The 21,756-nt window shown below is 39.5% G+C and overlaps 1 protein-coding gene across 4 annotated transcripts in view; it reads right to left on the bottom strand.

Moving 5' to 3' along the window:
* The window catches only part of Kif21a (kinesin family member 21A), a 115,698-nt gene that overhangs the window by 4,500 nt on the left and 89,442 nt on the right, over positions 1-21,756 (bottom strand). For 2 of the 4 annotated variants that reach the window (XM_028753651.1, XM_028753653.1), the window contains 10 exons: positions 21,145-21,205; positions 20,460-20,514; positions 17,510-17,724; positions 13,567-13,674; positions 12,134-12,262; positions 9,728-9,766; positions 5,467-5,603; positions 4,271-4,451; positions 2,703-2,867; positions 1,311-1,428 (listed from right to left, as the gene is read on the bottom strand). In XM_028753651.1, coding sequence (XP_028609484.1) covers positions 1,311-1,428; positions 2,703-2,867; positions 4,271-4,451; positions 5,467-5,603; positions 9,728-9,766; positions 12,134-12,262; positions 13,567-13,674; positions 17,510-17,724; positions 20,460-20,514; positions 21,145-21,205 — 1,208 coding nt within the window. The remainder of the gene's footprint in view (positions 1-1,310; positions 1,429-2,702; positions 2,868-4,270; positions 4,452-5,466; positions 5,604-9,727; positions 9,767-12,133; positions 12,263-13,566; positions 13,675-17,509; positions 17,725-20,459; positions 20,515-21,144; positions 21,206-21,756) is intronic. The other 2 variants (XM_028753654.1, XM_028753655.1) reach the window with 1 other exon arrangement.

Genomic DNA, 21,756 nt, shown 5'->3' with positions numbered 1-21,756 from the left:
GGCTGAAAAAGACAACCTATGATTGAATAATATCGAAATTGGTCAATGTGGATAGAGCTCAGTGGGTTCAGTTCTTGACTAGAATGCACGAAGCCCAGTGTCAATCCCTAGAATGGAAATAAAATTGCGTGTGATGACTGAGCTTGATTGTCAACTTGACGAATCTGGGAAGAAGGAACATCAATTGAGGAATTGCCTCCATAAAAGCGGCCTGTGGGCATGTCTGTGGAACATTTCCATGATTTACAATTGATGTGGAAGAGGCCATTCTGAGTGGCACCATCCATGCATAGGCAGGTGAGCCTATGGATGTATAAGAAAGGTATAAGAAGCTACCTTTATAAGAAAGTTAGCTAAACATGAGCACTGCAGAAAGCTCGTAAACAGCATTCCTCAATGGTCTCTACTTCGGTTCCTCCCTCCAGGGTCCAACCTTGAGTTCCTGCCTTGTATTTTCTTGATGTTGGACTATAACCAATATTGCAATAAACTCTCTTTTCCCCAAGTAGGTTTTGGTCAGTGTTTTTATCACAGCAACAGAAAAGTAAGCTAGGATACTGGGTACCATGGTACTCATCTATAATCCATACACTTGAGAACTAGATGCAGGAATATTAGGTATCCAAGGTCATTTTGGACGTCTAGAGAGAGTTCAAGGCCTTCCCAAAACTACCTAAGACCCTTTCTCAAAACAAAAAGAACCAAATCAGTAACTAAAAATAAAGAAAAGATTACAAAAATAAAAGAAGCAAAGGCTATAATCCGGGGATAGAAGACTGGTTAGAAAAAAGTGACTGCTGAGTGATGTCAGCCCTAAGAAGGAATACCAGGTCACACCTGCAATGCTTAAGGAACGTGACAGAAGAGGAAGACAGCAAGAAAGAGCCAGAGGATGGGGAAGACTGTGACATACAGGTCTTCCTGAGCTGACCTGGTTGGTCAGTGAGCTCAGGAACTCACAGCAGCCCTGGTTATCTGCAAAAGACCTTCTGAAGCCTGGGGCCTCTCAACACTAGTCATGAATGGGGGAGGCATTCCCGAGACTCCTCCCCTCCCCAAGGAGCAATTGACAGCTAATACTTCCTGGAGGAGGGGGAGTAAACTACACTAAATAGAGTAATCCTTGGAGATCATTATAAGGTACTCACAACCCAGTAAATAATCCCCACCTGCTCCTCTGAAAAGCAAAAACCCAATGACCCTCAATGGTCACAAGAAGAAAGAAGAGAGAAGTGGGACAAGGTTTAGATTAGTGAATATCTCGAACCCATCACTCAAGAAAATGTAATTCAAGCTCTACTCATACACACTTTGATGTAGTGGTCTTTTGAGCCCGTGATGATTAGGTCCTGTCCACTGGAGATCTGGTCTACCGTAAGGCACATAACAGGACCCAGGTGTCCGGTTAGCTTTCCTGTAGACTGAAACCTTTAAAGAGAAATAAAACAACCGTTGAAAGTACTTCCCAGCGAGATGGAAGACTCATATAATCTATATTTGCTCACAATACAATTCATTGATTTTCCTTTCGATGTCAGCCCTGCCTCTTGAAACTCTGCAACAAGTAAATAGAAACGGTCCAACTAACATCCTGTGACAGAAGCTGGGACAGAACTTCTTAGATCTTATCCTAGAGCTTGATATAACTTATGAATTAAGCCAAATTCTAAGAAATTATGAAAAGATAATCTTAATTCCCCTAAACAAACTTCAATCTACTAAACACATGAATTTATGAAAGACATCATAACCCTTTTAGACTCAATTTATAATTGAATAAAACATTGATATCACTGCTTACAACATCAATGAAGCTATTAAAGGGAAGTTATTCTATTTTATACGTGTACATATTATATACAACATATACACATATATTACCTACATATGCACACACACACACACACACACACATATATATATATGTATACATATATATACATCTATGTGCCACTATGTGTATGAGAAAATAGGTGAATCTTTTCATTAGTCATTACTAAGACTGAACATGGGTAGAACATGTCAGAACAGATATCTAACAGGTGGAAGAATAAACAATTCTACCTAGGCATGATGGTCACAGCTGTTATCCCAACCTTCATTTGAACTCAGAAAGTTCCAGGCCACTCTGGGGCTAAATATCAACACACACACACACACACACCTTCTTTTTCTTTTAATGTATGCCATCAGTTGTCAGAAGGTAATGATGAACTTCTATGGCAGTTCTACTTCAAGGCAAGCTGCTGAAATACAGCAAGGCCTTTAACTTCTAGGATATTAATAATACTGTTTCTTAAAAACTGTTTTCTAGTCTCTTTGTTAAAAGAAATCTATATTTAGTCCCTCTTATTAAATCATTCCTTTTTTTTTTTTGCCTCATTGAATATGTAAGTTGTATTGCTCTACCCAAAATAAAATATAGGTTGAAACATTTTTAAAAATGTGAGCCAAAAAGGGACGCTTTTAATCCTATCACTGTGGAGGCAGAGGCAGGTGAATCTCTCAGTTCAAGGGCAGCCTGGTCTACATAGCGAGTTACAGGACAGCCAGGCCTACACAGAGAAATTGTCTCATAAACAAACAGACAAAAAATGTGAACTAGAGGTCATGTGGAAAATTAGATTTCACAAGCATTAGTGTTACCAGTTTCTAAAGTTGTATTTGATATATGCAAGAGATACATTTTCTAACAGTTCTACCTTTTAAGGTCCCACATTCTGACAGCATTTCCAGAGGCCGCATAGAGGAAAGTGCCAGTTGGGTTTAGTGCAATTTGATTGATCTGGCTCTCTCCGGAAGGAATAGCTACGGTCCGGCTGGAGCTTGCAGAACAAGCTTCTCCAAGAGTAACTTGACCTGACGATCTAGTAAGTACAAAACAAAGAAAAGTAAGTTGTGTTTTCAGACATGAGCTTGGCTTGCAGCTGAGTACTTAAGAGCCTCTCTGTAGACAACAGCAGGAGCTACCTCTGCTCATGACCACATGCATGCATGGAGCCGGGCATAGCATCCAGCAGGTGGTCACACCATGAATGAGTATTGGCCAACTAAGAGAATATGTGTATGAATGAACTAGGATGATATGGTTTAAATTCTTAATGTGTGTGTCTATTACACTACAACCCCCAGACCCAGAGATAAAGATGACTAGAACATCCTTTAAAAATGATTCTATGTCCAAGATTAAATCTCAACATTGCCACAGGGGCAGCTCAATCTCCTGCAGTTTGTGGGAGCCTTCTGCTGGTCTGGCTCACCAGTATTCATTTATATATTAGAATTGGCTTCTGAGATTAAGAACACCGGGTAGGGCTTTTGTTTAATAGACCCTCCACTTGGTTTTTGAGAGTAAGCCATGGTTTACTTATATATCCTCCAGTAAATTTACATGATGAGATGTTTTTAACTTTGAAATCTTTTCCCTGCTAACGTCTAAAATACTGAATTAAGGACCAATCTTTCTGACTTGACATTAGTGAGCAACTTAAACTGAGAACATTCTAACTGGAGGTAAGGCGTTCTTTCTCTGTAGAACTTCCCTATATAATATAGGGCGTTCTATCCAGTGCAGGAAACAGGAACACTGAAGTAAGAAACTGTCTCTTAACCGTTAACAGTCTCTACTGTTAATTAGAAACTCATTCAGTGTTCCCTCTCCTCACGTATACAGTTACTGAGTTCACTTCAATTATGGAAAGGGAATGTCAGTTTTATAATCAAAATACTAATTATTTGTTTTGTAGTTTTAAGATATTATTATAACAACACCCACTGAGAAATGACTCTTGCTCCAACTGTCCAACACAACCTGTAGTCATAACGTTCGTGCTAGCGGGGAACACAGGAAGTGTGTCCATCCTAAAACACGCTTGGTTATTTCAAGGTTAGTTAAAGGTTGTAAATACTTCCTTACTACCAATGATGGTCAGTCATTTTCCAAGGACTGATACTTATTTAAATCACATAATTCTTTAAAGTAGTAAATGGTGCACCCAGTCATGGCCTTAGCATTTGGGAAAGGGAAAAGATGAAATCCACACTTGGTAACAGTGGAGTCCAGTCCATCTTATCCTTCTCACAGTCTATACTTTGTTGTGTTCTAAGTTTTCCTTGGTAGTACGTCTGTGATTTTATGTGAACACTTGAGCATCCCCTGAGGACTAGGTAGGTGTTTTTAAAAATAAAATATGCAAACAGCCCTACATGTTCTTATATTCTATAAAAATACAGAGCCATTCACTCTTCCCGCTGTTCTCAAACTACTTACGTTAATGTCCGAATGCACTTTGCTGACTCTCTGATATCCCACACCTTAATATAAGATGTTGACACTGTGAAGACCAGACTGGTATAATTACAGTATTTTACAGACACAACGTTGTTAGGGTGAACCCCCAGTGACATAATTTCCTGTCCGGTCACGAGATTCCATACTTTACAAGTACGATCTGAAACAAACAAAGCAGAAGAAATATGAACTGTTTTAGGTTCTTTTACCAGCAAAATTTATTTAAACAACATTCTATCATGGGAACGAAACAGCAAAGGATGATGGTACTTTCCAATTTTCCTGAACTAGGCATCACAGAACACCCTCAAATGTCTGTGGTAATCTCATAGACAAGGTAGGTAAAAGGGAGCAAACAAAAGAGAGGGAGGTCTGGTATCTGCCTTTCTGCTCTACTTCCTTATCATGCAGCAAAGGGGCTGAGGGTGCAGGGTTGGAGGGCTCTAAATCTGTTCAATCTACTAGCTAAATAAATTCAGGCAAAACATTTTACTTTCTTGAGTTTCTTCATCTATAATACGAGGCCACAGCATGTACCTCGTGGGAGTGACGCTATTAACACACATTTGTGTCATGCCTCAAAAAATCTCTGATGTACTAATAAGAAATGGTGACCATACTGACTTTTTGCCCCATTGCATATTTTAATTATCTTTTGTGAATTTGCATACTGTCCATTTCACGATCTAGAACTTGCTATGTGGTGTCAATCACTGAAGGGAGATGCATTCTCTCACCAAGAGCATTCACAAATATAAACAGCTGATTTACTCCTTCCCCTACTAAGCAACGATTTTAGATTTTATGACATTTAGATCCTCAAACCAGCATCATATCAGATTCACTCGAATTAAAGTCTTTAAATAATCCTGTCTAAAAGCTATTTTTAAATATATACATATGATCATTACACAGTTACTAGCACCTTTTCTTAATTACATTTTTAAATCATGTGTGTGTGTGAGTGTGTGTGTGTGTGTGTGTGTATGTGGGGTTATGTGCATATGAGTGCAGGTGTGTGTGAAGGTCAGAAGAGAGCGCCAGATTCCCTGAAACTGGAGTTTTAGGCAGTTGTGGGCTGCATGACTTGGGTGCTGGCAACCACTACTAAAATTCTACAGAAGACCACTAGGTAGCCTTAACCACTGAGCCATGTTTCCAGCCATTTCTAGCACCTTTTGATCCCGTGAAGAGAAGATCATCAGTAGAATCCACACAGAGCACAGCTTTTGTGTGCCCTTCAGCTATGTGAACGCACTGAAGGGAAGATGCTCTGATTCCTTTGCAGGCAGGAAATGGGTTGATTATGCCCCTGAGGTGGGGGGAAAAAAAGATTGACTTCAGTATCTCCATTATTAAACTAGGTTTACTTTTCCCCACAATTTCTTTAAAAAGCCCTTATAAGCAATTATTAATAATATCCAGACTGTTCCCTTGATTCTTTTAGTCAAAAGGAAATGGATAACAGCAGTGCAGAAGTGAACTAACTAGGTGTCCGATAGTAACCAGTTCCACAGGCAGTGAGAGTGAGGATGACACGCCTGGATTTTCTTTCTAACCGTTTCATCCCTCTGACAAAGTTCTTCCTTGTTATGACCAAGGAGGAAGTAGAAGTGAGTAACTCAAGGCCATGGCTTTCTGTCAGGCTGAATGGAATTCTAAGCCTATAGAGAATACGCTGGGGCAAGTGTGACACATAAGACCTAAGGTACACAGAAAGCAGTTCTCAAAGAAAAATGGAGAAAAAAAAGAGAGAGAAATGTTGGATAGAAAGACATATAAGGGAGATGATACTCAAGCAGCAGCCACTTAAAGGGGTGGGAAGAAAACCTTTGACAACCTCAAAGATTTTAAAGTGAGAGGTGTTACCAGGCAGCCAAGCTCTTGGCGAGCGGCTTACAGATACTATTTCTGTATCATGCAGTATTCGTCATGAGCATCTGGTGTATGAGGTAGGCCATGCACTGGAGACCAAAATAGTTATCAATGCATCGTCTGCCCCTGATGTTAAAGGGGTTTATGAATGCAAATGAGTGTCGGGAGGAGTGAAGATGACCAGAAACCAAGACAGCACACATCGGCCACTCAAGTGCGTTGCTGATTCTTCTGGCTGTGCGCTACAACATCATAATGTTTCTGTTCTTAAATTGTTACCGTTACTATTCATAATTCTCTGAAGGACGATTCTGTCGAGGAGGAAAAAGCATTGTCGGCACTCTTAGGAATCAAAGATTAACAATAAAGAGGGCAGAACCACCTCAAATCACCTCAGGTATTAACTTCTGTTTGGTCCCCACGTGGAAAAATATTGGACAAATCATTATAAACACTTTTTAAACGTAAATGTTTATCAGTAAGACATAACACGGGCTTGCCAATCGTGTGGAGATGCCCCTTCTAGTATCAGTAGATGATGAACTAGGGTATATGATGTGTACATTTTATGCTGACTCTAATGAAGTCTGAATACTCTGTCTGTCAGAGAACGCCCTTCAGAAAGAGCGAGGTAAATATGGAACTGAAACGCTAAAGAAGTTGCACCAGGGGCAAACAGTCAATTTGGAAGATCTCTGACATTTAATCAATCCTTCACTGGCTCTAATAACGGAAATGGCTTGCTAATTAAATTGATAAATTTAATAGGAGGATATTGTACTGTGTTGCCCGGAGTGGGGGTGGGGAGGGATCACCCAAACAAGAAGTCAGTTACACGTAGCATTAGCATGATCACTGGGTAAAATTTAAACCTAGCACTCCAGTCAAAGATAGGAGAGAATTATCCAAGTATAAAGGAGGGCTAACTTCTAGAGAGAGGGTGGTACCTGTTGAGTCCAAGGTAAAAGTTAACTATTTGTGGTTTCTCTACTGAAATTGCCAAGGGGTTTGTTCAAGAAGTAAACACATTAGGACAACCTGCCAGGACATGTACATTCTGTTCAGGACACGTCAGGGATGGGCTTCAGCTCTAGATGCTGATGCTGTGTTTTATGAACACTGAATACCAGAATCTTTCCAACTTAAGGAAAAAATTAGAATAAAACCGTCAAGATGATAAAAGTACACATGGGGGTGGGAAGGACATAATCAGGAAATTGAAGCGCTAAATATTTAGAGTGGTGTCACATATACGCAAGAAGAAATACCAAATTAGTTCTCATATAGCTGAAGAAGGCTGCCCCCTCAAAAAAAATTGAATAGAGACACAAAGGAGGTAAACAGGCTAATTTTAAAAAATATTATATTAAGGGCTTATTATACTGTAACTCTTTTTATTTTTATTTTCTTTCTTTCTTTTTTTTTTTTTAAACTTCGGAGTGAAAGAAATTCCATGTCACCAAAAGTGACCCTTGAGATTATCTCTTGATATATAAAGAAAAAGAATATATATATATATATATATATATATATATATATATATATATATATATATAATATTCCAGTTTATCTGCCTGCATGCAAAATTTCAGATTGAAATCAACACTAATAACTTTTTTGTAATGTAAAAATGTAAACAAATGAAACCTGAAATGGGAGAGGTGCTACTTTCAAAAGTGTGGTGTGCTGTCAAGTTTACAGACATGTTTCAACCATTTAAGGGGTGGTATCCTTCTGGGAGAGGCTGTCATAACTGCACACATAGGAAAGAAGTCACTAACAAAACTGAGTTAGCCATGTGAGAGCTGTTGGTGACTCAGTGACGCCAACCATCCTCAGAACACAGCTGCACTGTAAAAATCACTTAGGTGACCAACACTGTGTCTCCTGATACAACATCCGGCATAAAGCTACATGTTTAGCACAGCTAACTTCCTGGGAAGCAGAAGGCTCTTGTTATTCTTACACAGTCTCTGTTCCTGCATGTGTATGTGTGGCATACCCATGTATTTGTCTGTTTCCATATGTGTGGGCTAACACCAGTGGGGACAGGTACAAGTGTACATGATATGGACAGGCCTAAGGCTATGGTCAGGTGTCTTCCCAAGCCATTTTCCACCTTATGTGTTGAGGCAAGTCTCTCACTATTTTAACTACTTTAACAAGCCACTTTGCTCCAGGCATCCTCTGTCCCTGCTTCCCGAGTGCTGCCCAGGCACAGGTCTCCATGCCTGCCCAGGCATTGTGTGGATGCTGGAGAGCCAAACTCTAGTCTCTCTGCATCCCTCTGAGACAGCTGTCAGTACCACTAGTTATTCAGGGTTCTGAAGAAAACTAATCTCAATATTAAAAATTAAAAATATTCCAAGCATTCACTAGGTAATTAAAGTGTTCAAAAACATTCAGCATATTAAGGCTGTTAATATTTTCTATCAATTACCCTGTACCACTAAAATAATGGAGAAATCTGGGCACTGAAAGTAGACACTTAAGGTATTTTTATTGTGTCCTAATTAATCTGTTCACATTCTGAAATATAAAAACAACCATTAAAAGATTTCTTTTTTTTTTTTTTTTTTTTTTGGGTTTTTCGAGACAGGGTTTCTCTGTGTAGCCCTGGCTGTCCTGGAACTCACTCTGTAGACCATGCTAGCCTCAAACTCAGAAATCTGCCTGCCTCTGCCTCCTAAGTGCTGGGATTAAAGGCATGCGCCACCATTGCCCGGCAACATTTCTTTAGTTTAGACTAAATTATGTACATGTGTCCAATAAAGCTGATCTGAGTGGAGAAGAAAAAGAAAAAAAAAAAAAAACTCGCTCATTTTGTTCCATGCAAACCAGTGGAGTCATAACACTGTGAGATTAATTTCTTCTCCCTTCCCCTGCCTACCTTCTGGAGGATCGGCTGATGTTCAGAAAAATGACCATACAAGAAGGAAAACAAGGGGAAAAAGGAGACAAATGGGTAAGTGTGGGGAGAGGGAACAAGAGAGAAAGAGAAAGAAATTAAGTCCCTCCCCAAACCTAGAACATGAAAAAAGGTAATGCTATTATTCTTAAAACTTCATTTATCAGTTTTTAAAAAATTAAATATAAGATTTTTTTCTAATTTGTGTCACGGCAGTGTACTTTTTATAATCTAGTATTCTGTTAGGAAATACAACTTTTACTTCAAATTGCTTAAATCAACAAGAAAAGATACCTAGGTAACTCCTTGACCTAGAAGCAGCAGGAACGCTTAGCCCTAAAGTTCAAGCCCCTCTGACCTTGGGAGTGGTGAAACCTGATTATCCTTTCCAGGAAAAAACAAGGTTACAGGCAGCAACAATCTAGTTTCTAAGTTTTCACAACACGTGTTTGCTACTACTTTACAGGATAAACTCACAAGATACATTAACATTAATGTTTTAAAATATTAGTGCACTCACGAGGCTTACAATGAGTTATACATGCAATTAAAAAAACAAAAACCCTGAGATTTCTGAGATTTGCTTAGTATTTCTAGGAAGCATTTAGGACTTCTAGGAGCACAAGGAGGTAGGAAAGAGAGGAAGAGAGTACCTGTGTACCTCCGACAAAGAGGAATCACTTTCATCAGACCTACAGTGAAAGAGTTAAAGTCATGAGGAGAAAGAACAGATATCCAAACAGGCAAAGACACTGAAGACAGACAGAACACCAACAGCATGGGTAACGGAACTTCGTAAACATTCCCTTTTCATTTTTCCGGTTTGCACCAGAAATCAGCAAGTTTAAAGTATAGTTAAATTAGACAAAAGAAAAAAAAGTGGGGGGAGGTTTTTGGTTTTCCACCAAGTTTAGGGGGCAAAAACTCTCTACTTATTGCTGGCCCATAAATTTCACCTTCACTTCTAAAACTTCGGAACAGGCAAGGAAAAGTATCAAGTATATGAACCACATCACTGCAAGGCTTAATTTGATGACTATCTTTAAACAAATTCTAGTAACCATGTGTGACTGTATCTTGGTAATTACTGTTTTAGCTAGATTCTAGTGTGGAAGTTTGATAAATTCGTTCTATATTTACATGTTTAAAAACCCATAGTTTTAACTTATTTCCAAAGCAGAGAGTTCTGACTAAGAGGCCACCTCTGTAATAACTGGTTAGGTGAGACAGTCAGCCTGCACTCCACCCCACAGACTGCCCTGCCTTGGCTGTTAGGAACTTAGACTGTGTAGTGTCCTGGGGAGAATGGGGAAGGTAGTGGTGGCCTGAGACCTGAGGAGAATCAAACTGTAAGGTGTGCATGAGAAACGACAGTCTCAAAACAGGGCCCCAAAGAAAGGAATAAAAAAGGAAAGGAATTTTCAAAGTATGAATTCAGTTGAATCAATGTATTACTTATAGAGATAATAGCCATAAAATTAGTGCAGTCCATTAAATATATTCATAACAAAATAGTAAACAATGAGGAGCTTATCAAGATTGTCAAGACTGACAAAAAACAAAAATGAGACAGGTTCTTAATCTGTACCTCAGACTGTTCTGAAACTCACTGTGTAGCTCAGTCTGGCCTTGGATGTATAGTGGTCCCCACTGGCCCTTACTTCAGCATCTTAAGTGCTGGGTTACATCTGTGAGCCACCATATCCCACGTGCAACAGAAAAATTTAGAACTACCATGAATGCAAAGTACCTGGAATTTATCTGTTTGTTTGTTTTTTGTTTTTGTTTTTGTTTTTGTTTTTGTTTTTTTTTGGTTTTTCAAGACAGGGTTTCTCTGTATAGCCCTGGCTGTCCTGGAACTCACTCTGTAGACCAGGCTGGCCTCGAACTCAGAAATCCACCTGCCTCTGCCTCCCAAGTGCTGGGGATTAAAGGAGTGCGCCACCACCGCCCGGCTACTACCTGGAATTTATCAACTGTTCACATACCAGTGAAGATGAACTTCTGCGATATGTTACTAATGTTCTACCTTCCTCCGTTGAAGGGACAACTTAATGATAGTAAGGGCTGTTTTGTTCAATAGTACAATATTTATCTTTCTAGATCAATCTAAAGGACACATCCTCTCGTGAGTACATTTAAAAAATAAGCTAATAAGGGATATATAAGTAACTGATTTGTGAATTAAGCAGATTAAAAATGATTTCCAAATAATGAGTGTAATTACATTTATAGAGCCATTTAATACAATCGAAAGCGTATTAGACAGATCTTTTAAATGGCATCCTATAAATTTTAGAGATGTTACATGCGGGACGGTAACAGCACAGGAAGCCAACAGCCGTGGCTGGGAGGAGAATGTTAAGTGCATAAACTCACAAAGGGATTATTCAGATTCCAAGCAGACAAGCCAGGGCTCATGACTACATTCTGACAGCCATATTATCACTGACTTTTTAGAAGAAAGGTTCAAGCTCAGTACAGGGACACGTTTTTACTTCTAAGTTAGTAAAAATGATATTTTCCACATCCTAGTCTCTCCCCACAACTGCCTTCCAGTCCCATATCCTCTATCCACAAGGGTAATGGAATACTCCCATAACACAATTACTGGAGATTGTGGTAGACTTATCTAGAACCACCAAATGTTAGGAGCATGTGGTCTTTGTAAGTTGTCTAATCTACCAACAGGGAAACATTCGCCACATTTCAACATAGTCAGGCAGAGTTAGACACTTTTGGGAGCTTACAGAAGCTGGGAAATCTAAATAAGTTTTGAAACGTCAAATGTTCAAAGGTTTTTGTTTGTTTGTTTCATTCTGATTTACTTTGCAGGAACAGGAGAGATGAGAACTGAAATCGCAGCTGTGCACTGCAGGGAGCCATGTTCAGCAGGGAAATGGTCTCTTAAGTTTGACCACACGGCTCCTTTCCATTTAAAAAAATACAAAAATATGGCAGACTCCACCTCCCAAACAGCGAGGCTGAAAGGTCCGCACAGACTGTTCTGGGGGGTGCGAAGTCCGGGGTGAGAGATCAGACTCTCTTCCACAACATACTTATCCTGCTGAACTGACGTGTTTCCCTGAGAAACAGTAAGGCGATTAAACACATTCAGTTCGTTACGGGGCCGGCTTGGTGGGGAGGAAGGAGGTGAGAGACTAGTCTCGGAAGCGCCCGAATCTGAGCTACGAGAAAAAAGAACATCAAACAGGTGGCTTTAGTTGGTTATTGCTTTGTTAGGAAAGTTCTAGAAACATGCTTTTTTTAAAAAAATCTTTTTATTATAGAATTCCTTCTTTTCTTCCTCTTTTTTGAGATTATGCTCTTCGAACAAATTATCGGACTTTGTCACACTGGCCACAAGATGGCAGTGGAGAAAAGGAGTCGTCCTAGAGAGATCCAAAATCCACATCTACAAGCCTAGCTCGACTTAATTACAAATCTAGACAGAATTGAGCCCAAATCGCTCGCCGTACAGAAGAAGCAGCTGGCCCAAAGGGCTCAAGAGCAGTTTGCTTTTAAATCATTTATTGTCTCTAGTCTACCATTTCTCAATGATTCCTGAGACACCGGACTCAATGAAAAAAAAAAAAAAAAAAGCAAATCACTTCTTTAAAACTACAGAAAGCAAGGATGAATAGAAGGATAGCTAGTGTGCCAGTCAAGTCAGCTCCACCGATGCTCAAAGCAGAAAATGTGTAAGTCATTTCTTGGCACAAGAGAAGAAGAGTCGTGGTATAGAACTGTCCTCTGAGGAACAGAAAGTATATGAACGTCTTTATGTTAATGAAACAAAAGAATATAGTGAGTTTACTGATATTTCAAGGCAGGTGGGCACAGAGGCTTTCTGCCATGGACCCATCTTCCCCCAGTAACATTTTGGAGCGATGAGGAGGGAGATTGGTAGCATAAAGGTTGGGGTGTTTTACAGGATAATTTAATTCACTCAACTTCTGCAAATCATGATGGTGTAGTTTAGAAGCACCCGTGGGAAGGGATCAGCAGTCTATAATCCGAACTGCCAATTAACCCTCATGAGACATAAAAGAAATGACTGAGAATGGTGTCACATGTGAGAAGGAAGAAAATGTCCCACGCGCCACGCCTTATTAGCAATACAGAGTCTGCGGTCACGTGAGGGAGGGAGAAGGTCAAGTCAGTTTCAGAGGATAGGCGAAATTAAGTTTGAATCTGACGACAGTTTGAATGGGAAGCTTGATAACTTTTAGTCGAAAGGCATTAGCAATGAGTTCAGGGATAAAGGAAAATAACTGAAAGAAGGGTTAGTGGCGTGAACGGGGAGAAAGGTGCTCAAGTATAGGAACGGTGGACATGTGACCAGAAAGCCGGAAGATAGTTTAGCCAAGCCAAGAGTTCTCTTGCGTGTCTGCAAAACCAGCATAAGCACACAGTTCAGCTGCCCTTCAGCCAGCGTCTGCTGCAGGGGACCTTTAAGCCACTGAGTAGATGAAAAGCACTGGGGACTTACTGTTTATGCTCCTTGGTCTTTGGTTTATCTGCTTTCTCATATGCCTTTCTCCTTGTTACAGGGGAAGGCTCTGGCACTTTTTTTTCTGATTGAGATGACTGTCTGGAACTACAATAGGAAAAAATTTTAATTATTTTTTTATTTATTTTATTTTTATTTTTAACTATTTTTAATATGTCTAAATTTAAAGACCTTCACAGCCAATCTGATCTAAAAGCTTTAAATTTATTTCTTGGCAGGGGGGCAAGGGAATAAAACTCAAATAGGAAAATAATACATGACTTATTTTACAGTGCTAGGAGGTCAATAATCGCAAATTTTTAAGTTAGCAACTTTATTAATTGTGTGCAAGTCTGCATCTTCTAATGTAAGCACTAATAATAGTTTAAGTACTCAAATTTTATCAGAAATTATTTGATCTGAGGGAAAATTATCTTAAAAGTTTTATAAAAAGGAAACTACTAGATTATGAGAAAGAAAACAATTTAATAAGAAAACAATAAAATAGCAATGTAAGTAGTCACACAAAACCAATAATGACAATTATTTTTACTGAACTAGATTTAGACATCAATCAGTAATTTTATATATTTTAGTAATAAAATATTCTTGTCGTTAACTTTAGATTGTGAAAGCTAGGTATGGTGGCTCAAGCTCATGAACCGGCACTTAAGAGTCTGGGGCAACAGGTTAGTAAACATCTGAATCCCACATCCACAAGGCAAACCAAATTCAAAATTAGACAACTGAGAGTTTAGACCAAAGCTCTCCCAGGGAAAACATCAGATTCAACAATCTTGAGAGCCATTTGCCCACTCAGCTTATTTTTAAATTATTCATTTTGTCCCGTCCTGTATTTCTCAATCATTCTTGAGATACTGGGTTCAATAGAAACAGGAATTATATTTCTAGATTCTGGGCTACACAATGATTTCTCTCTCTCTCTCTCTCTCTCTCTCTCTCTCTCTCTCTCTCTCTTTCTCTCTCTCTCTCTTTTTTGGGGGGGGGACAATGAATGAGATCCTGTGTCAAAAACCTTCTTGAATTAAAAACAAAGATGTGGAGTGGATGCCGAATAAATAAAACTTAAAGACTATGAGTTTTGTGAATGCAATGATGAATATTACTATTCTCAGCAAGTTACACTAATAAGAAAAAAATATGGAATGAGTTTCCATAATTGATATTCAAAAATGAAAAAATGAGATTTATTATTTCCATGATGTCTGAAGAAAGCACATTTCAGCACCTCTGCATTCTACCTGTGATAAGGAAAGGAAGGTGACGTCCTATAAGTTATAGGCACTCCAGCGCCAAATGCAGGGACAATCTTAAATTTGTAGAGCCTGGGTCTGACAGGGTGACACAGGCATGGAGTCTTAGCACTTAGGAGATGGAGCCATTAGCCTTGGCTAAACAGCTTGATGCCAGCGGAGGCTCCAAGAGACTGCCTCAAACAAGAGAAGAAGTGCAAGGAATTTAAATCCAGCCCTCTAAGTTCAGGAAAACATAGAGGAAAACTGTATGAAGGGACAAAGTCAAAAAGACATTTTCTGTAGTCTGTCATAAAGATCTATACGATTATAAATAGATATATTACCTGAGTGGAGATTCCAGGCCACAGATTTAGTCCTGAAGATCTTAAAGTGCCTGCCATAGGCACACTAAACGCTGGACACATGCAAGTCTCTAGCTGTCCCTTATCTGTGTCACTGCCTTGATTAAAACTGTCGCGCCCTCCTCCTATCACAGCACTGAAGCCGTGGCTACACTGGTTAGCAGCATCCAACATTAATCACGTAAGCACATGCAGGAAAACTCATTCAAATTAATTCTGTGACTAAAGATCGTAGATTCCTACTGCCGAACGGAAGATCATGGAAATGCCTTCACAAAAAGGAAGATTATGGAAAACAGACACACGAAGCGAGTTTATTATACTTTGCATTATCTGCTTTGCATGCTGCTTTAGGGGTAATATTTCTCAGATATGTGCATATCAGAAATCGTTTGCTGCATAAGAGTTAGTTTGCAGAAACATCACTAAAAATCTTTACACGTGGGGAGCTGGAGAGGTGGCTCAGCGGGTAACAGCACTTGCTGCTCTTTCAAAGGACCCGGGTTCAATTCCCAGCACCCACAGGGTGGTTCACGGCCATCTGTAACTACAGTTCCAGGGTATCAGACATGTTCTTCTGATCTCCACAGGCACGACACACTCACTTGCAAATCAGTCACATACAAATCACCCACATACATAAATAATAAATAAAAATCTAAAATGAACTGATGTATAAAAGGGAAATAAAGTTCTAATTTTAATGTAACTACCAACACACACATACACATGCACACACACATACACCACACCACACACATACCACAAACACATACACACACAGACACATACACCACACACACACACCACAAACACATACACACACAGACACATACACATACACCACACCACACACACACCACAAACACATACACACACATACACATACACCACACCACACACACACCATAAACACATACACACACAGATACCACACACACACCACACACACACACACAGAGATACCATACACACACCACACACACACACACACAGCACACACACACACCACACACACCACACACACACACACCACACACACACACACACCCCTTTCATCCCAGGCATAGAATTAGCTTCATGGTAAAGGGTCAGGAAAGGTGGTCGTGGTAATGTTCATCTTTAATCTCAGCACTTGAGAGCCTGAAGATAGCCTGGTCTACATAACAAAAGTTCTGTGCCATCCATGGCTACATAGTGAAACCCTGTCTCAAAAAAATTAAAATGACATAAAATACGAAAACCTGAAATGTACGAAGGTTATAATTTGTTGTTGTTGTTTTTCCTTTAAAGGGGTCAGCAACAATTTAAAATCCTATCAGGTTATTAGAACAAGAATGTAAAAAATCTGGGGCAAATCTGAGAGTTTAAAGCTTTTGTCAACATGCATTTCATTTGTATAACTTTAACCTAATGTTATTTCTAAATAAATTGTGCCTATAATCATCACTCAGAGTTATCCTAAAACTTGGAGATTAAACAAAGCAAGTCAAAAAAGAAAAAAGAATCGTAAGTTATTTTGACTGCCCAAAACATTATGGGTTAGGCTGGAGAGAGGGCCGTTTAGGGAAAGTGCTTGCTGCACAAAAATAACAAATGGAACTTGGATGCCTCAAACCTACATAAAACCAGCCAAGCATGGCAGCTCTCCCAGAATCCCAGCCCAACGTAGGCAGAGCAAGGAGGCGTCTCCAGGAAGAAGCTGGCTGGCCTAGAAAGCGAACTCTGAGTTCAGAGAAGGACCATGCCTCAGGTGGCACACGCCTTTAATCCCAGCACTTGGGAGGCAGAGGCAGGTGGATTTCTGAGTTCGAGGCCAGCCTGCTCTACAGAGTGAGTTCCAGGACAGCCAGGGCTATACAAAGAAACCCTGTCTCGAAAAAAAACAAAACAAAACAAAAAAAAGAACGACTGAGTATGACACATAACTTCAACATCAGTCCTCCTCTATGCACAAGAACACACAGACACACACAACACACATACACAACACACACACACACAACACACACACATACACAACATATATACAACACATACACAGCACATACACATATATACAACACATATACAACACATACACAACACACACATATATACATAGCACATATACGACACATACACAACACACACATATATACACAACACATACACAACACATACCCATGTACGAAGAAAAATCAGTACCTAACAGAAATGACTTTGAAAACCAGAAATTGATTATCTATTTTTTTTAAACAGAAATAAGAAATTAGCAACATGCATATTAATAAACACAAGAAAAGGCCACTAGAGAGGGAGTTAGTGTAGCGGGGCCAGACTTACATGCTGCCTATCTTAGAAGGTAAGCCAGATGGGGGAAGCAGCTCTTTTTCCCTAGCAGAAGTACCACTTGTCTCTGTGTTCATTCCAATCTCCTGCCCTTCTGCAACAGGTGCCAGAGGGCCAGGCAAGGAGGCATCTCCTGCACTAGTGTCTGAGGCTACTTCACTGCTATCTGCGTACAGCAACTCCATCTGAGTGGTGGTTCTCCTTCGAGCCTAGTTAAAGAATGGAAAGAGAAACAATCAGAAGCAAGCTTATGCACAGAACGTGACTGAGGAACAGAGGGGTTGTTTTTTATTATTATTATTATTATTAATTATTACTATTATTATTAAAATAGATAATAAATATGTTATCTAATTTGGTATATGAGATAGATAAAAACACTTAGCACATCCTTTCCTTCCTGGTGTGTCAAAAACAACAGAGGGGCAGAGGCGAGGCAGAGTTGTAGCCAGATAACACCGTTCAAGGCCACAATGCCGACCAGCATTTGGATTGCACATCTGTGCCAGGCACAGTTCTAAATCTTCTTTATGTCAGGTGTGAAGAGGTAACTTGTTTACAACTGAGGATGTGAAAGTATGAGGATTCTGTACATCTGCCTGTGGTCACTCCAAAGTCAGTCAGTCAAAGGTCACTAACATCACTGTGTTGAACAGCCACAAGTGACCAGCTCCAGAGGGGGGGGGGAGGGGAGGGGGAAGGGGAGGGAAGGGGGAAGGGGAGGGGGAGAGAGAGAGGGAGAGGGAGAGATAGACAGACATACACACACAGAGACAGACACAGAAACAGATGCACATACAGACAGACATACACAAAGACAGACAGTCAGACAGGCAGATATACACACACATAGACACACAGAGAGAAACAGAGACAGACAGACAGACAGACACAGAGAGACAGAGAGACAGAGAGACAGAGAGACACATATACAAAGAAAGAGAAAGACAGATATACACACAGAGAGACACACAGAGAAAAACAGAGACAGACAGACACACACACAGAGAGAAAGACAGAGAGACAGGGAGAAACAGAGATACACAGAAAGAAACAGACAGACACACACACACAGAAAGATAGAGAGACAGAGAGACAGAAGAGAAACAGATACAAAGAGAGACAGACAGATACACACAGAGAGAGAAACAGAGACAGACAGACAGACACAGAAAGATAGAGAGACAGGGAGAAACAGAGACACACAGAAAGACACACACACACACACACACACAAAGAGAGAAACAGAAACAGAGACAGACAGACAGACAGACAGACAGACAAGACAAGACAAAGAAATGAAAAAAGCGAATGGGAAGGAGTGAAGCCAAAGGAAAATCCATTGCAGCAAAGTTCAACTAAATTCTAATGTTGCCCATCACTAAATGCTTTGTTAATACGAATTCCTAGTTTTTATTTTCGGTGGGTTTTTTTTTCTCCTTATATGCTAAATTGTGTGCTTACTCTGCCCACTGGAAAGTTCACTGTGCTGCATTCAGCTTTTTCCTCTGCATCATTAAGACACACCGTCGCCCTTATTACATCATAAAGTGACCCCATTATTTCAAAGAATGAAGAGAGAATGAGATCTCTGTCGCATCTTCACAGTTCGGAAGTAGCAGGCAGCAGCAGGGCAGCTTTGGGAGTTTGGAGTGAGAAAGCCCTGTGACCACCTTTTACCGTCTTGCCTAGCTCTTCCCATTGCAAAGGTGCTAGGGCAGAGAGCCCCTCACTGTGCCCTACCGCAGTGGTTCAGATTGTTCTGTGGCTACCACTTTGAAAGTCTCTCCGGCATCACACATTGGTGTCACTGAGTACAATGTCACAGAGCCTAGACAATGACAATTTCCTTAGGAGATTCCCCTTTCTGCTTATGCTTGGATCCGAACCACAATGGAACGTTTTGAGTTTTGGTAAATTGTTTGATCATGCCCAACAAAATACCAACTATAAAAATACCGACTACAAAAATCTCAAGATGTATTTTCATTAGCCTCACAAATGTATTTAAAAATTATGCTAAAAAAATCTATATTTAATTAAGATTTATCATGGGGGCTGGGGGGAATGAAGGATCTGAAAACCTTGGGTCCATATTCATACAAAAAAAAAAAATGAGAAAAACTTCATGGTGCGATAGGACAGGACAGGCACGGTGAGAGAACTTAATTACCCAGTTACATTCTTGATTAACTTTGGTGGTCCTTAAAACTGTTCTGTCCATTTGCACGGCATTACTTTTCAAGATGTGATTCTATGCACGTGTTCAAGGTGCTGGCAGGTACTCCCTGTTTTCTACTGACTCAACGCCATGACTTAATTCATCTAACGTCAAGTACAACCATACAGCCTTGAAAGGACCCTGTGATTCCTACACATTCAAAACTAGGTATCACCTAGTTTTAAATTCCTATAAATATGCATTACAGCCTCCCTAAATTTTTTTAAGTAATTTCAGAATACTGAAATGGAAGAATCACTTAAAACAAACATAAAGCTTGAGTGTTAGAATTTCACAAACACTCTGTCAATTTAAATGGCTGATACTTCACGTCACTGTAGAGTCTACTACCTACCTAACCAATGGCTTAAGAATCAGCTTTCATATTATATTTTATCAAGTATACACAGTGTAAAAATTTGGTAAAGCTTAGGTTTCTGCTGAGAAGTTTTTCAAAAAATTTGTCAAATTATTACTTAATAGAGAATATAAAATAAATCTTATTTTTAAATTTCTTTATTTTTAAAGAATTTTAATTTTTATTTATAATTATATTTAGTAATTTTACTTAATGACTTATTTAATGATCTCATTTAATTTCAAATGAGAAGATTTGAGTAAGAGCATTTCCCATGGCCACTCTAAAGAGACAAACCTGGAGCTTATCAGCTTAATAGTAAAATAGAAGACAAGTGTTTGCCCAATACTTGTAATTCCCCTTACCTTGTTTTTAGGTTTCACTTCACCACAAAGCTTCATAAGATCTGAAGACAACGTGCTATACATAAAGAAAGATCAATTATGAGATTAAATTTAAACTTACTTTACAGAATTGCATAAACTTTGTATCTATAACTATGAAAAAATTATATCTTTGGAAAACACAGAAAGGTATAACACTTAAAATCCAGGTTGATTTATTAAAAAAATAATTCTGTTTTCTTCCTTAAATATTCCCATATTTAATTTTAAAATTTATGAGAGTCAGGCATGGCTTTGCTTAACTTTCACATCACTGTTCCTAGGGCCATCACCTTAATCATAAAATTCAAAATAATTTCCATTTTAAGATAATTGCTTAATGCAGTTAAGAGTCAAGTTTTAACAATCCTATTATTTCGGGCAGGAGAGATGGCTCAGTGGTTAGGAACACTTACTGCTCTTACAGAGGACCTGAGTTCTGTTCCCAGCACCACAGTCAGCGGCTCACAACCGCCTATAGCTCCCTCCCTCCAGCTCTAAGGGATCTGATCTCCTCCTTCTCTGACCTGTGCAGGCTCCCACACTCCTGTGCACATATCTCCACAGACATACACAAATACACATAATTAAAATAAAAAGAGAAACTAAGTCTTAAGAGAAAACGTTACAGAAGTAAGTCAAGTGTGGTAGCCCCTGTGTCTCTTACCTTCCCTCTGACCCCGGGCTGTGTAAAGGGCCATCTTCATCACTGCTGTCCTCTTCATTTTCTAGAACAAAGTGAAAAGTGCAAGGGTTGCAGGAGTTGGATGGGGACGTCATGCCTAGGCTAAACACATGCACAACAGCTCAGCATCTCAACACGGGCACTTTGGTTTGGGCTTCTGAGTCAATACAGACTGAAGAGAAACACTTCTCAGAAGCGCCTTTCCTTGCATTGCTAGAGCGAGGAGACAGGTGTTCAGTATAGAAAAATCGTGAGTTTGAATGGTGAGACATGGAAAACCAGTATCAGAGAATAGGAAATAGATTCTATATTTATATGAGCACATACCATTACTTTAGAGTAAAACTTGTATGTCCTATTCAAACACACAAATCCACTGTCTAAAAAAAGAAGATGACAACAAATGCTTCCTGAGCCCCCTTCAGTGCACTGGGCCAATCACTAACACCCTCTTCATATAAACACTCTGAGAACTGTACCGATTGTGCAAGCTTAGTAAAAATATTTCGACCCCTTTAAAGTCTCAGGTAGAAAGAGTATATATAAAGATATTCAGATGTCACATACCAGCATGCATCTCATTCACAGGTACAC

The sequence above is a fragment of the Grammomys surdaster genome, unplaced genomic scaffold, assembly GCF_004785775.1.
Source record: "Grammomys surdaster isolate TR1022 unplaced genomic scaffold, NIH_TR_1.0 125953, whole genome shotgun sequence".
Classification (NCBI taxonomy): Eukaryota; Metazoa; Chordata; class Mammalia; order Rodentia; family Muridae; genus Grammomys; species Grammomys surdaster.
Note: the sequence above shows the minus strand (reverse complement) of the source record. Positions and strands in the feature narration are given on the sequence as shown.